The 17618-nt window shown below is 32.7% G+C and overlaps 1 protein-coding gene and 1 non-coding gene across 2 annotated transcripts; one reads left to right on the plus strand and one right to left on the minus strand.

The window, feature by feature from the left end:
* Positions 1–4697: 4697 nt before the first annotated feature.
* TRNAG-GCC lies at positions 4698–4768 on the plus strand. The gene has a single exon. It is a non-coding gene; the product is annotated as a tRNA-Gly (tRNA).
* Positions 4769–13861: 9093 nt separating this feature from the next.
* On the minus strand, positions 13862–15511 carry LOC111241855 (sn1-specific diacylglycerol lipase beta-like). Its single transcript, XM_022782180.1, has 3 exons — positions 15195–15511; positions 14825–14933; positions 13862–14091 (listed from the first exon to the last, which is right to left on the minus strand). The coding sequence occupies exons 1-3, from the start codon at positions 15471–15473 to the stop codon at positions 13862–13864; spliced, it is 618 nt and encodes a 205-aa protein (XP_022637901.1). The 5' UTR covers positions 15474–15511.
* Between the last annotated feature and the right edge of the window lie 2107 nt (positions 15512–17618).

Genomic DNA, 17618 nt, shown 5'->3' on the forward strand with positions numbered 1-17618 from the left:
CTAAATAAAAACTAGATAAATATTTAAACTCGTTTTTCTATCATGTTTAATTTAAAATGTTGAGTATTATTCATATATGTGATTAAGCAATCGAGATATTTTCTTTCCAAATCAAGATAGGTTTAAACATATGTGAGTGTGAGTTTGTTTGTCTTCCCTGACAATAATCTCATAATTGAATTTTTTTCTCATTTATGTGTCATAAATTTTTTTACAAGTGAATTTCCATTTGAAATTCTTGCAAAGTTCATCCTTCATATACAATTCAACTCAAAAGATTACACTTTTCCAACAACTCATTTAGAAAAAGACATCTTAGTTGTCACCATGGTGTTCAAACCCAAACCATAGGTTAAGAGGGTTGTTGTTACACTCATTTAGACATGATTATAACTTGTAGAAAATGAGTAAAGCATAATAAGATAAAGTTAAATTGTGTTTTAAAAACTTTTACTAGTTTTCTACGAGTATCATTTGGTGTGTAATATGATGATAGACTTATATTAATTAGATAGTTTGACAAGGATCTTCACAAACAAAGTTTAGAGACATTTCTCTTTGTTTAAATTAGTACAATTTAATAACATGCAATTTTAACAAGATAAGAGAAAGGATAACTAAATATTTTTATACTAGTTTATTTAATACCATAAATTACCTCTAACTATTAACCAAGGTAGATTATTGATGCGAAGTACACACAAGTTTTTTTTGAGTTATAATTATTCGTGGTTTTTCCTACCAAGTATTTATTAACACTTGATCATTTATGATTAAAACCTCTAATTATTATTTCATATTCTAGCCATTTATAACTAACCCTATTGGGTATTCTTTTTGTAGTCTTCCAACTCTAACCACAGGCCAGCTTCTTCTTGGTTTTACATTATATATTGTATATATTGTTCAGTCAAATTAAGAGTGTTGTAAAAAACTGACAAAATAATATTTCCTGAGGCGTGTAAAGTCACTGTCCTTAAGAACTTATCCGCGGTGTGTTGCGCAAGTCCCCCAGAATACAACAGGAACTTCTCAGAATTTCTGAGGATCTCAGAACTAGCAAAGAACTCTAAACAAAGTATAAAAATAACCCAGAATAATTTTAGAAGAGGAAAAGAACTAATAAAAGAAACTCATAAAAGAGAAGAATGAGAAAGAATGAATTTGGTGTGTTTTGGAATGGATGTAGAGCTCTCTATTTATAGAGCTAGGAAAGAATAAAAGAAATAAAAGAAATTAAAAACAATTAGTGATTTTAACATTGGAAAATTAATTCACATTAACATTTTTGAACGTTGACATATTAACATTATCATTTGCCAATTAATAAAAGAATATGAACGTTGTGAAACGTTCTAAAACCAACGTATCTTTTGCAATATTACAACAATCCCCCACATATTGCAAAAGAAGTTGAGAGAAAGTATTTGACTCAAATAGTTCAAACATAAAAAAAAAAAACTTTTATTCTGGGTTTCATAGGATGTAATGCATCAAAGCTGGTATAGCAAGCTATATGAACCAGTCTTAGATTGAGATACTTAACACACAGTGTAGTTGGTATAGCAAGCTATATGAACCAAAGACACTTGACGTGTGTTAGAGGTTTATCAATCACAATACACCCCCACAATCCTTGTTGTTATCGCTGTGTTGCGCTTACTAGGCCATGCACGTGCCTGATATTCATGAGTGCTCTAGAGATCATGCTAAGATCTCATGCAAGCGGTCCCACTTGACACTCATATAGGTGATTTCATCAAATGTATGTTGCAAATCATACACCACCCATAAGGGATATGAAAATCATTAAAAACTTTGTTTAAGCTAAAATTCTTTCACCGCATAGAATTTTAATGAAAAAGTTTAGCCTCTCAATAATGCAGTCTCTAACACTTTCACACACACCATAGGAAGGGACATAATTGATTAAAATCAATTTAGTGTTATTAGAACTAACAAGTGACTTGTTTTTACCCATATGAACCTTATTCATGGGATCTCCAATCACTTGTTTGTTTGCAAGTGGCTTAAGTCTCATTCCCCTCAATGTTTCTAATATCATTTGTCTTCCCAAGGGTTTTGTCAGAGGATCCGCTAGATTCCGTTCTGACTTCACATAATCAATGAAAATAGTTCCACTCTTTAGTAGCTGCTTCACCAAATTGTGTCTCAATTGTATATGTTTATTCTTTCCATTGTAATTCTTGTTTTTAGCTATAGCTATTGCCGATTGGCAATTACAGTGTATTGATACTGATGGGGTTGGTTTCATTCCTAGTGGAATGTTCGCTAAAAAGTTTTTCAACCACTCAGCCTCATTAACAGCCATCTCAAGAGCAACAAACTCAGATTCCATTGTTGATCTTGCAATAATAGTTTGCCTGGCTGATCTCCATGTAATCACACCACCCTTAAGTGTGAATACATCTTGTTAAAAATATTTAATAAAAATATCAATTTTAATAAAAATATATAAGATTTATATAAATTTTAAATTTTGTTTGAATTTGAGGAGGGACAAAATTGTTTAATTTTAAAAATTAAGATTAAATTGAGACAAAATAAAAATACAGGATCAAATTGAGACATAATAAAAATACAGGGACAAAATTGAGACTAATGCAATGACATGTGACACTGTTAGTGGCATGTCACACTGTCATTGCCACGTGGCACAATATCAGTTTGACACATGGCCTTTTTTAATTTTATTTTAAAAAATAAAAATAAATAAAATTAAGTCTTAATACCTCCCTTGGTTCTCGTATTTGTGTGAAAATTTCAGTTCGGTCCTAAGTTTTGAACTGTCTCAATTGGGTCATAATTTTTGTAAAAATGCACACATTTTACCCCAACCGTTAACTGATCTCAAACGGCGTTAAGTTTAGCTGACGTGGTATGCTGACGTGTTGGTTTAATCCCTTCTTGGTCCTCGTATTTGTGTGAAAATCTCAGTTCGGTCCTCAAGTTTTGAACTGTCTCAATTGGGTCATGATTTTTGTAAAAATGCACACATTTTACCCTAATCGTTAACTGATCTCAAACGACGTTAAGTTTAGCTGATGTGGTAGCCAGAGTACATGCTAACGTGTATTATTTAATTATATGAATTATTTTTTAAAATAAGCAGTGTTTCATGTGGCACAGTGAGATCAGTTAGCGATTGGGGTAAAATGTGTGCATTTTTACAAAAATTATGTCCCAATTGAGACAGTTCAAAACTTGAGGACCGAACTGAGATTTTCACATAATACGAGGACCAAGAAGGGATTAAGCCAACACGTCAGCATACCACGTCAGCTAAACTTAACGTTGTTTGAGATCAGTTAACGGTTGGGGTAAAATGTGTGCATTTTTACAAAAATTATGACCCAATTGAGACAGTTCAAAACTTGAGGACCAAACTGAGATTTTCACACAAATACGAGGACCAAGGGAGGTATTAAGCCTAAAATTAATTAAAAATAATTAAAAAATTCAAAAAAACCACGAAGTGGCACGTGTCACCTCCTTTAACGGTGTTAGTATGAAACTAACAACGAGATCTAAATTGATTCAATTTTTCACAATAAGGGACCTAATTGAGACCATTTACCATACAAGGACCTATTTGACATGATCCAGTAGGGATGTCCGAAATGATTAAACCAAAAACTATATCAAAATGGGTTACAACTCACGGGCCAACAGGCCCACCACGGGTTCGAGTCGAATTAGGTTAAGAAAAAAATGTATTTTTTATAGGGTTAATTTTCAACCCGACTCATTTAAACTCAGCTCATCTAGGTTGAATTTGTGGTAAGTCGGGTTGGCTCACCAATCCACCTAATTTTATTTTATTAATTCATTATCTTATAAAATCCTAAAAAATACTATCCTCACTTACCGTGATTGTATACCAAAAAAGATTATTTTGTGCTTTTTATTATTATTTTGAATTGTCTTGAATTTAACATCATTTTGGGAGTGAAAATTATTTAAATTTGAATTATAAAAAGTTTGTAATTTTTTTATTTAAAAAAAATTGTAATTAAGTAAAGGTTTAAACCTCTTTTTGGTCCCTAAGTTATGAGTGGATGTTCAGTTTAGTCCCCGCTTTTAAAAATGTAAACCTTTGATTCCTAAGTTATAAAAAAATGTATCAAATGAGTCCTTTTTTTATGTTCATGGTCAAAGTATAAAGAGCAATCTAAAGTGCTATTATTATTAAGAAACAAATCAGAGCAATCTAAAGATGTAGCAGTTGTTAAGAAACAACCAAAAACAGTATTTCAAGTCAAAAAAGGACTCATTTGATACATTTTTTTATAACTTAGGGACCAAAGATTTACATTTTTAAAAACGAGGACTAAACTGAACATCCGCTTATAACTTAGGGACCAAAAAAAGGTTTAAACCTTAAGTAAACTAGTCCCACAGTGGACCGAGTTGGGTTGGATAGAATGACAATTTTGACTACACTAAGAAAAACAAATCTTGAAATGAAGGTGAAAAAAAAAACCCAAGTTTGAGAAAATTGAAAAAAAAAAGTATGATAAAGATTTTAGGTGTTATGGGAGAGAGAAAGTTAGTATAAGTGTGAGTGAGATAGATTTGGTGAAGATTGGGAAAATTTTCAACAAATGATATGATACTATTTTATCATCACTGTATACTATTTAATTAGTTGCTTCATTTGAATTTATCATTCAAAAGCACCAGTGGTCTAGTGGTAGAATAGTACCCTGCCACGGTACAGACCCGGGTTCGATTCCCGGCTGGTGCACTCCGTTGAGCTGTGACGACATTGTGTTTACTGTGATAGATGGGTCTACCACACATCTCTGAACCTTTCAGACGAATGTTAACACATCTGAGCTCTCAGTTTTTTTTCATCTTTTGAAGTTTACGATACCGTTTAATTATCTTCCTTCTTAGTCAGAATGAGTTTTATTATTTATTTAGTAAATTGAGATCTATCACACTTGCAAAGTTTCTAAGAAAAAGATACCCTCAGTGTCAAATTCCAACTGAGTAAGCTTTTAACCTTAAATTTGGTGTGAAATGTCTATAGCAGTAAATACACTACCATTTTGGCTCTTTCTTTGTCTACCATTTTTTTCCTTCGACCTATTCTTTTATTTTGTCTTTTTTTTTTTTTTCTGATATCAAGTTTTAAATTTGTTTATGCTTTTTAAAAGTATCATCCTCTCTATTCAATCTATTTATTAAGTTTCACACTCTATTTCCTTTTAGTTTGGTTTTTTCTCTCTTGTTTTTGTTCTTGCTCATAATAATCACCACATAAAATTCCTGCTGCATTTAACTATCTCGTTATACATTTTCCTAAACAGACAACCTTCTATCCAAGTTAAGTTTTTCATCATTTGTTTCTAGTTTTTTCAAGTAGTATAATTTATTTATTGAATATTTTTCAAACCTAAAAGTATTGGTGAGAGAATTTTCTTTTACTTGAATATATTGCAATAGATAATATTTGACTTAAAGTTTAAGAAAGGAAGTTGTAATGATATATATTTTAAATAGGAAAACAAAATTATGAAGGAAACAAATAGAAGCTAAAGTATTTTTAATATCTTAAACAACAAATTATTGATGATACTATAGTGTGGAGCAAAAGTTCTATATAAACCTTTCACTCTCATAATGTTCAGTTGCCATAGAAATTCATAATGTATGATCACTTGATCTCATTCTTACCCTTTTTTTCTATATTTACCGAGTTTCATCCTTTTTGTTTCACAGTTTCTAAAAGTGAGAAACAGATCCAAAACCTCAGTGAAAGGATTGAAGCTTCCCCCAGGGCCATGGAAGCTTCCTGTCATTGGAAGCTTACACCACTTAGTTGGCTCTCTGCCACATCATCGCTTCAGAGAACTTGCTAAAAAACATGGTACCTGTGAAGATTGTACCCTCTTACCCCTCTTCTTCTTCCAAGGGAATGTAGAGAAACTTGTGAGGTGAAAGGGTATACAATGCCTGCTGGGACCAAAGTGATAGTAAATGCATGGGCAACACAGGAGACCCTGATAATTGGAATGATCCAGATAAGTTTTATCCCGAGAGATTCATGAACAGTGAAATCGATTATAAAGGCTTCCATCATGAATTCATATACCCATGTTTCTCAAACTCTCGAGTTAACTCTTAAACTCTCGAGTTAACTCTTAAACTCTTACGAGTTTACGTGACATGCCGAGTTAATTCAGAAGTAAACTCTTTTCTGCATAAATTCGCTAGAATTAATTGTGAGATCAGAGCGATTCTACAAGCTTGAAAGGAAAAAAATTAAGAGAAACAAGGCCGTTTGGTCTTTTTTTATTATATATTTAATGAAATGCATCAAAATTAATGACAATAATCCAAGTATTTATGTTTTACAACATTTATTTTTATGAACTATATATCTATAAATTTTATTTATTTAAAGTTATATAATTTTGTAGACTTATTTAAATTAAGATATTATTTATATAGTATTCATCTGAAGTAAATTCTTACGAGTTTACGAATCGAGTTTACTCGACTCTCACAAATTTATGTAAACTCGCGAGTTTGATAATTTTGCATATACCCGGTGTTGGAAGGAGAACGTGTCCTGGAATTTCTTTTGAGATAAATATCATTGAACTTTGTCTTGCACATCTACTTTACTATTTAATTGGGAAATTCCACATGGAAACAAGGAATACTTGGGAGCCTTCTCAAGAAGGAAAACAGATCTAGTCTTAGTTCCCGTTTCTCATAATCCTCTTCCTATTTCATCAAACCTTAATTAAATTTTAGTCATTATAATGTGCGAAAAAAATGTTTTTGTACAATAAATTGTGTGATTACGGTTTTTATATCATATTTCACCGTTGTCGTTGTTCGTTTTTTTTTTTTATATAACTTGTGTGTTAAAGGTATTGTGCGACAGTGGAATAAGATGTGAAGTTTATCTTTACAGAAAATATGCTCTATATTAGAACCTTGATCTCCTTGTTTCATTTGTTGTATTTTAATGTGAAATTTTATTATTCTCTCATGTATTTATCATCTTTATAAAATGACTAGTAAACTTCTTTATTTAACCTTGTCAAGTGTTATATGTAATGTTAGTATAAATTTTGGGAAGTAGACAAATAACAATTATGGAATACCAATTAATACCAAAACAACTTAATTATGACTAAAACAATTGTGATGAATTTACAACAATAATCTCTCTGACAAACTTTCACCTATGACAAAATTCTAAAGTTTATGAAAAGTAATAATTAGTAAATAATATTAATGAATCTTAAAATGAAATCAATTATTGTTCCTAACTAGTTCATCATAACAATTGTTATAAAAATATTGAAGTATATAGGAATGGAAATGGGTCAAGTCGGGTCAGGTACGAATAGTGTCTACCTGCAATAGAGCCGTCAAAATGGGTCACAACCCGCGGGCCAACCCCGTCCGTCACGGGTTTGGCCCGGATTGGGTTTGAAAAATACAACCCACCTATATGCGGGTCAGATTTCAACCCGGCTCATTTAGACCCGGCTCATGCGGGTTGAACCCGTGGTGAGCCGGGTTGGCCCACCAACCCACCTACATAATTTTATTTTTTTAATTTATTATTTTATTTATGAAACCCTAAAAAATAAAATACTTTTTTCAATCACTATGTATACCAAAGAAGTAATCTCTGCTCTCACAAATCACTGTCACGGTACTTGCTCTCATCTGACGGTGCTCTCACTCTCACTTCACTCAAATTCTTCAAGGAGGAGCAGGTAAAACACTCTTCCTTTTTGCTTCTCTTTTCTCCACATTTTTGTTTTCTAACTTCTCTTTTTGTTTTTTTTTTTCAAAAACCCTATAATGACAAAAATAGGGGTTTGCGAATTTGTTTCTTGTTCTGGGGGATTTGAAGACATTGAATGATTTTTTTCATGTTCTGACATGCTTGTATCAGATTTTATTCATTTTATTTAAACAATTTGAGTATATATTATTTGAACAAACTCTTTTTGATATCTTTGAATTTGAGAAATTATGTTACAGATTAAACTATTAATTTTTTGTTGATGTTGTTGAATAAGGAACAAAAAATGATGAATATAAGAAACTTATTTGTATGTTTTTTGTGTTTGTTTTTGGATGACATTTGGATTATATTGTACTTTTTATTATTATTTTGAATTGTCTTTAACATAATTTTTTGGGAGTGAAATTTGTTTAAATTTAAATTACAGAAAGTTTGTATTTTTTTTTATTTTAAAAAAATGTAATTAAATGGGTTAGTGAACCAACCCGTTTACCCACCAACCCGTGGTGGGTTGGTCCGGGTTCAAGTTTTTCTGGCTCGCTAATAAATGAGCTGGGTTGGGTTGGCTCACTAAATGACCAACCCGTGGTGGGCCGGGCCGGGTCGGACTGGGTTACCCGTTTTGACAACTCTAACCTGCAACTCGACCCGCTATTCGTTGGATACCCGTCTTAAAAATTTTGTGGATTTTTTCGATCCGCAGATACCTGTTTTCAACCCGCAAATATTTAAAAAAAATTATTTTATAAGTTTTTAAATAAAAAAAATCCAAATTAAATTGTAAAAAAAATCTAAATAATACTTAAAACATTTTGTGCTGCTAATAGATATAACCATGGTATTATAATGAATAGGTCAGATCCTTAATTTATGCTTGAAACAATTTGTGCTGCTAATAGATATAACCATACTTACATGTCAACCCCTTCGCAATAGCCGGTTATAATGCATATGTAATCCTCCTTCGTAACATAAAAATAACATTTGTAAGGATTCATCAACATTTAATTAAGCTTATAAATTCTATTGAACTCCAAACTTATTTTTTAGCAATATAAGAAAGTGCAATTGAAAATTCAAAACTGAAAACGAAAGGAAAAGAAAGAACGATTGTATCTTACCTTCTCCACCCAAGCATCTTTGTACTCCACAATATAAGGGTAATTTAGTTTAGCTATCAGGTGCATCTAGAACAGTAGAAGAGGCCCTACAACACTCCATAAAATGAAACCAAATTTAATTTGAGTCTACTAGTACGTTTCTAGGCTTTTTGATTCTGTGCACAAGGTATGCTACTTCCATTCAGATGACCGGTTTATGCATAGCAGAAACGAAGTATAACCAACTGTGACATGTTCATAAATTATCATGACAAATAGAAAAAGATATTGAGAAACACAAGTTACTAACAATTAACATTTGTCGATAAAAAGAAAAAAAAAATTAACTAGTTTCAGTTGAACGACATGGAAGACTAAAAAATTAAAAGAAAGTAAGAAATGGGTCTATCATTATTACTATGTATTCTTTGGTTACGGGACAAATTAAAAACCATTTCAAAAAAGAAACAACAAAAGTTAAAGGCAGAACCAAAAACAACAATGTTAATAATTTGCACGAAAAATTAGCAAGTCATATCAATTGGATAGAAAGTAAAATTATATGAGAAAATAATACCACCAAATAAATAATCGGCTGGCAGACACTGAATATATGCATTGAAAGAAATAACCTCTTGTTGTGCTGTCACTTTGGATTTGTCAGCTTGTTTGGACAAGCGAATTTTCTTCAGCACATACCTACAATACCAGACATGAAATTTTCATAGTGAAAAATGAGCAAAGTTGTACTGAATCAACATAAATTTTAGTCCAAAACAAAACAAAACAGAAAAATTCGGAGACTGTCCATTTTTGAACTCAGAATAGACTCATATTGTACCCATGTTAAAATCTAGCTGCTATTAAACTTGCAGGGCTTCAATTGCGAAACCCGCCACTAAAATCTAAACAAGATTGAACATTTCTTTGAGGGGTGGTCCAAATTCGACCAAAGAAAAGATCTAGAAGAGTTTCTTCTCTACAAAACCCCCAACTGATTCTCTGTTTCTTCTAGTTTTACAGCTGCAAAGGAAATATTCCAGGCATTATGAAACCCCCAAACACACAAAGTAACCTAAACCCCTAAGAAAACCAAACTCAAAAATTGATTTCATCCCAAACCCAAAACCCTACTGAAAAGAGGTAACTGGAAGAGATTTTAGAAGTATATTACAGTGTGTGTCCTAGTCGAGAGAAAATTTTTGAATATCTTCCTTGGAAATGCAAAGAGGCAAGCAGGCACGCGGATGCAATATGAGGAAAGGAAGCAGAATGCAGAACACAATCATAAAACCTAATTTAAACTAAGGATAATAACTATATTATATGATATTAGTGATTCAAGTCGATAATAACTATATTATATGATGCTAAGATTTTTCACTAAAAGACATCACAAATTATACGAGTAATTAATGATTTTTTTTTGTTACTTTAATTATAACTGTTACAAAAATGCTGTCACAAATCTATCAGAGTAAATAGGTTACTTTAGCCTCAGAACTTTCACTTCAAGCAAGAAAAACTTGAAGTAATTATAACATGTTAATTGTAACTTCCTTCTCTCCCAATCTTACTTGTATCGGGATACCTCGTCCGTCCGGTACGAACAGTTTCCAAACATTAGGAAGACTGGGTGGCCACAACAGACGAGACGGTCATGCCAGGTAGGTTACCAAATGCAATTAAGATAAAAGGAGATTAAGAGGTTATTGGGCCCTGATTAAGGTTTCCTTAATCCAAGGCCCATGACCAGCCCTATAAATATAGGTCAAAGGTAAGAGGTAGGCAGGTTCATTAATTACACATTTAATACAACTTGTGAATTACCGAACGAATATTGTACTGACTTTAGCATCAGAGGACCTTTGGCAGGTACCCTCCCTAACGGATTTGAACTGAAGAAGACGAAGGAGAGGACGACTGACAACAGGAGAACAAGATTCAAGGTGGATGCGAGGAATAACGACCGACCGCATAGGGAAATTGTGTAGGGATTAATTGACTCGACCCCATACTGGAACATTACTCAAAAAGAAGAAATTGTGTAGTGGATTTTGCTTAAAAAATTGTTCTTTTCAAAAGCTTTTCAAAATATTTGAGTTTTCTTGAAATCAATAAACAAGTATAATGAATCAACAATAAAAGAGAAAGGAGAGAAAAATCAACACAATGATATATACCGGTTCGGCCAAGCCTACACCCAGTCTTCGTTCAACAACCTTATAGTTGAAGGAATTCCACTTTAATGATAGAGTATACAAGCAAGAATACAGAGATATCCCCTCTCAATGCACTCTCCTTACCCACTCAATATCACTTACAACAACAAGATGTGAACACCCTCACAATCTTACAAAAACAGAGAGCAATCCCAACTCTCAATGAAGAACACCATTGTTCTCTCCTCTTGTCTAAATCGAACAGGAACACAATCCTATGATTGGAAATGTTGAAGCTGATCTTCACAATAGTACACTAGCAGTGCAGAATTGATCAGAACTCTTTCGGCTCAGCTTTCTTGCAAGAACCTTGATGATTAACCAAAATGTGATATTTGATTTTCCAAGACTATTCATAGACACTACTGCAATCAATACTCAACCAAAATGTTAGTTATGAAATTGATAGTTCATAAGATTGTATTGAAACAGTGCGCAAGACAATTATTTATAGGAATTTTGAATCCTGACGCACTTTAATTGATTACGTAAATAATGTAATTTATTAACCTTTTCCTTCTGCTTTAACAGTTTTGCATCTGTTTAAGATTTAACAGATTAAACAGCGCATGCAATCGATTATGTAATTCATACAAGACAACAACAAATTCAAATGACTATTATAGAGAGTTAAGGCTTTAAATGAAATTGATTTTCACAAGATAAACAATTTAACCGATTAGGAAACTTATGTAATCGGTTATGTTCAACACTTAAGCAAATATTGAAATCAATTTCTATTCCAAACATATCATTGCACTTATCAAACACATGTTGGCTTAACGTGTTTTAATCGATTATACAACTAATGTAATCGATTACTACACAATTGTTTTTCCCCTGTTAAACATATATTGATATCTAGAGAAATTTAACAGTTTATATAAAGTGTATTTAACAGATTATATAAGCTTATGATTCATTTACACATGATGAATACATACATCAAACATCTCAAGCACAAACATGATTAATATAAAGCAATTGTTATGCCATTTGTTGTGCAAGAAACCATAAAATATTCTTTTGTTCATCTTAAAAAACATAGATATTTAGGTGGGTATAGCTCCACCTATCAACAAACAGTGCTAGCTAACACGTGAACAGTTCTGGTCAATGCGTGAACAATGCCAGATGAATAGTGAATAGTTACTCGCCCAACAAGTGGAATAGCTCGCCCAACGAGTAACAAGTTTTGGCTACTCGCCTAGCTAATGGATTTTTGCTTGCCTAGGGAGCCACACTTTTGGGCATTCGCCCAGCGAGCTGTAGTGACTCGCCCAATGACTTGGCACTAAATGATTTCTCATTAAAAGTGTCATGAACGAAGTTCATGGGGAGTTTTAGAAGACAAAATGCTACCAAAAGTTCAAGGACGAAGGTGTGGAGGCACGACTTCACTTCAAGAGCTCATGGAGGGCTTGGGGCACGTGGGAACATCCTTTTCTCCTCCTTGAGTCTCCTTTTTCTTCGATCTATGTTTGTAAGCTTTAGGTTCTTCCATGGAAATTGAGAATTGAATTCATCTTGTTATGAATAGATGTAACTATTGAATTCTTGTGTATTTGTTAAAGGGTTTGATTATATATATGCATGTTCTTTCAATTGCTAGTTTCTTGTTTCCAAACTTAATGCTTTCTGTAATGGGAACGTTCATGGCTTAATTTACGGATTCATGGGGTGTGGGAATGTATCTTGTGATCTAGATTTGAAACAAGAGGCCCAGTGGGCATGGATTGTAGGACGAAACATGATTCATTGGTTATCTTAAGATCTTAGTTCTTAATGCTGGTTTTATTATTAATTGATCATGAGGTTGATTGTTAATAGGAGATCTAGGCTCTTTCACCTAAGGAATTAGGGCTAGATAAGTTTTGATGGTTGACATTAGTAATTGATGAAGAGGAGATAATTTTTTTATGCACAAGAGTGAAAGTGGTGAAACCTAACCTTAGTCCAACCTTGCTAACCTTTCTCCATTCTTAATTCACTACCAAAGTCCAACCTTGTAATTATTTGTAATTTTATCTTCTTTGTGCTTGTTTGAAAATTTGATGTGTTGTTCTTGAGTCTAATTGAGTTGTTAATTGCATAATTTTATAGTTTTACGAGTCTCTTGAGAAAACTATATTTGGCCTTACGATTTTCTATTGTTTGAACAATTCGGTACACTTGTCGAAATCACCAATCAATAAACACCACAAACTAACAAATTGATAAATTTAGAAAGATTCACCATAGAGATCTCAATTTTTAATAAGAACCTATGTTTTATAACAAGAACTAAAAGAATCTTCTTTTAAATGAAAACAAATTTCATAAATGACTACCTAAATGTGTTTACACTAGTACAAAAATCATATTTTATGACGTACAAAAACGAGCTATGACGTACATACTTTTGTACGTTATAATAGGTAGAGCTGTCAAATTGGCCCACTTGATAGACCCTGGCCCTAGCCCATGTGGGTTGGGGCCAAGAAAGCCCACAGGGCCAAAAAATATTTTATTGGAAAAGCCCACAGGGCCAGAAACCCCCAAAGCCCTATGGGTTAGGGCCAGCCCGTGGGCCTTTCTTTTTACCAAATTTCTAAAACAATCAAATGTAAATAACCTCTAAAGGAAACACTAAAACTTAACAATATAATAACTACACAGTAGACAACAACACCAAAGGAAACACTAAAGCTTAACAAATGTAATAACACACTCAATCATTTCATGAATTACATCTTTCAAATTGTTATCAGAGGAGCTATCTTCTCCCTCTCAACAATCTCATTCCCAAACTCACTCCAACTTTTCCATTCTGTTGCTCCAACTGGCACTGCGATTTTTAGATAAACANTAAATCCTGGCAAAGATGCTTTGGTCCTGTGCATGATGAGAATGTCATTTAAATTTAGATAAACTAAACCAGCAACTAGAATAAACACAAGCAAGAAAGGTGGATGATACCAAAAAGCTACAGAACAAAGGAAAAATAAATGTACAGTTTAAGTAAAATTAGTGGAAAAAAACATAACCAGATCACTACCCCATTTGTTTCCTTTCCAAAACCATATAGCCAAATCATACTTAATTCATCCCCTTTATCAGCTACCCAGAGAAAGTTTATAGTAAACTCATATAGAATTACAAATTCGCATATACTGTTCACAACGCCCCCTTAAAACTGATCCAACATAACCATAAAATAAACCTATTAAATCCTAAACAAAGAGTGTGTATTTTTCCATAATAAACTGAACCAAAAGTGTAATAAAGCTAAGTATCCCCCTGTCCTGTGTCCTGTTGCCCCCACCACATTAACATAAACACTGATTGAGAATAATTTGTTGCAAAACTATATAACCTATTATGAATCAAGAACAAAGTAAACATGCAAAGCAGGAAGCATTTTAAAATAGAAACAAAAAGGACACAATCGATGGTAAAAGGATGGCATCAACTTTCTATTTTCGAGCATAACAAGACACAGAAAAAAAAATTCAAAAATAAAGCAAAGCAACTAAGGCAATCAACAACAAGCATGAACTTTTTTACTGAATATCTGCAAACAAACAATTTATTTAAAAAAAATTAATGACATTAAGATATTTAATTATGATGAACCAGTATTAATTCCAAAGTGCTCCAGAATACTGCCCTCTCGCTTTGAAAATAAATTGAAGAATCATATTGACACAACGTGATACACTGACCTGGAGCAAATGTAACACATGCAGCGACAGACAGTTCCTTTCTCTCTCTCAACACATAAGTTAGAATTGCTGCAATACCTCCACCCAAAGAGTGCCCAACAATCTACATAATATGAATTTTAAAACTTATACAAGAAACAATAGAAACATCTACTAACTATTTAATAAAAACTTTTGTTGTAAATTCAAGATTAATGAAGACAAGGAAGAAAAACCATGACGTGATGAGTACAATCTGCTAGCCATGCATGTTTGAATGATATTCATAAAATTTAAATGATGTTATGGTTTAACAGGGAACCGTGTTAGAAGGATTATTTAGTCAAAGGGCATGGAACATTATAAAAAAAATCAATATCTTTACCTTGACTTTATAATCAGGGTAGTGGCCAAGTGCTTCAAGGAGACAAGGAGTTGCAAGCTTTGAAATCCATCTAGCAACAACAACCATTCCACAGTGGGCATAACCTAAAACCAAATCTCTAACCCCACCTTGGTGAACAACAGTGTGATGGAATGGTACCACATTTCCTGTAACAGCTGTTAGAGTATCTTTGATACTATGTGTGCCACGAATCAACAACAAAAGGCATCTCATGTCATGATCAACGATTATTGTAAAAGCTGGTTTCAAAATCTGCATGACAAATCAACAACAGGTTTAAACTTACGTTGTCTTTACCAAATGAATACAGATCACTGATGACCAAAAATATCTTCAACATTAATGTTGAAGACTTTCAACATCTTCTACAACTTTAGACTCATCAATTCTCTCATGACCAAAAATATCTTCAACAATTTCATCTATCACAAGAAATTGAAATACAATCAAACAACTAGTCTATAATTAATAATTTAATGTAAAGTAATTTTAAAAATAATAACATACACTCACCGCTAGGATTTTCAGCAAATCCATATAGCCAATTTTGAGTACAAATCAACATTTGCACATGCTCAGGAAGGATGGAGCTTCTGTATTTTGAAAGTACACGCCCACCTTTGCTGAAAGCTGACTCTGATGCCACTGTAGTGATGGGAATACTAAACACATCTCGAGCCATTTTAGACAATATGGCAAATTTTTTCTCATTAGTCTTCCAATATTTGAGCACATCAAAATCTTCATTGTCTTCATCATCATCTACTGCTGGTTCATCTAAATAAGCATCTATCTCGTTCCTTCCAATGATAGATTTTGATTCATTTTTATACATTTTAAAATCCTACAATGCATTACATATTAATTATCAAAACAAAACTAGAAAAATTNTAAAAAAAATGAACACTAGGAATAAAATGCTTACCGAAATAATCCTTGATCTCTTAAACTTTTTCCCTTNAGTATTGGACTGAGACATCAAGATGGATTCAGTAGGTGATTGGGAAAGAGAAACACTAGAGGTAGAAAAGTTCTTTACATATTCTTCAAATAACCTCTTGAACTTCTCTAACACTTTCTTTGTTTTCTCTGCATAGGTTAGAGGATCCAATTTTTTATAACAATATGTTATAAAATCAACCTTTAGTCGTGGATCAAGAATAGCTCGAAAAGCTAACCCAATACTATACTCCTTCCAATACTTTTGAAACTTTTCTTTCATACTCATAGCCATATCCTTTAAGGTCACATCTTCATTCAACAAATTCTCTTCAATGATAAGTTGAATNTTCCATATTTGCATAAAATACAAGTTTGAAGTGGGATAAGATGAACCAGACATCATGTTTGTAGTCTCATAAAATGGTTCTAAGAATTGACATATTTTTTCTCCCCTATCCCATTCCTCAAAAGATGGACAATATTTATAATTTCTATCAACCACTTTGAGCATTAGAAAAGCTTCCTTATATTTGATTTCACTTTCAAGCATTAAATAGGTTGAATTCCATCTTGTAGTCACATCTAACCTTAAACCCATGCTTGTATTTATGCCAAGATCATTAACACATTCTTTGAATTTGAGAGTTCTTCCATCTGACGATCTCACATACTTAATACTCTCTCTAATACTATGGAGTGCTTTGTTAATCACCTTTAAACCATCTTGAACTATCAAATTAAGAGTATGAGCACAACATCGTACATGGAAAAACTCACCATCACATAATAAATTTCTATGAACTCGAAGATGGCNTTTTAGAATGTCTTGNAAANTATTATTGGCAGAAGCATTGTCCAAGGTAATTGAGAAAATTTTCTTATCAATACCCCATTGTTTTAGGCAATCAAACACCACACTTTCTAGTTCAGCACCTGTATGTGGTGGTTTCATTCNACAAAAGTTAAGAATCTTACTTGTTAATTTCCAATTTTCATCAACAAAGTGTGCAGTTAGGCAAATATATCCCTCAGAAGTAACTGCAGTCCAAACATNANAGGTTAAACAAATTCTATTAGGAATCCTAGACATTATTTGCTTAACTTTATCCTTCTGTTCAAGGTATTCCTTTTCAACATCTGAAACTGTAGTGTTCCTACATTTCATATCAANATTAGGATTGATGTACTTTATCCATTCTCTAATTCCTTCATATTCAACAAAATTATAAGGAAGACTATGTTTGATTATGGCTCTTGCAAGTAACTTCCGATGAACTTTTTGATTGATTTTTTGGGTCCCAAACTTTCCTTCTTGGTAAAGATCCACATCTAAGTTTGAAATACTTTTACATACATTTACATGCCGACTTATATGTGAAGTTCCATAATTATTTTTAGTAACAGGGTGTTTCCCAACCTTGTAATTATTGCCACAATACTTGCATGCAACCTTTTCAATGC

The sequence above is a fragment of the Vigna radiata genome, chromosome 6, assembly GCF_000741045.1.
Source record: "Vigna radiata var. radiata cultivar VC1973A chromosome 6, Vradiata_ver6, whole genome shotgun sequence".
In the NCBI taxonomy this organism is placed as follows: Eukaryota; Viridiplantae; Streptophyta; class Magnoliopsida; order Fabales; family Fabaceae; genus Vigna; species Vigna radiata.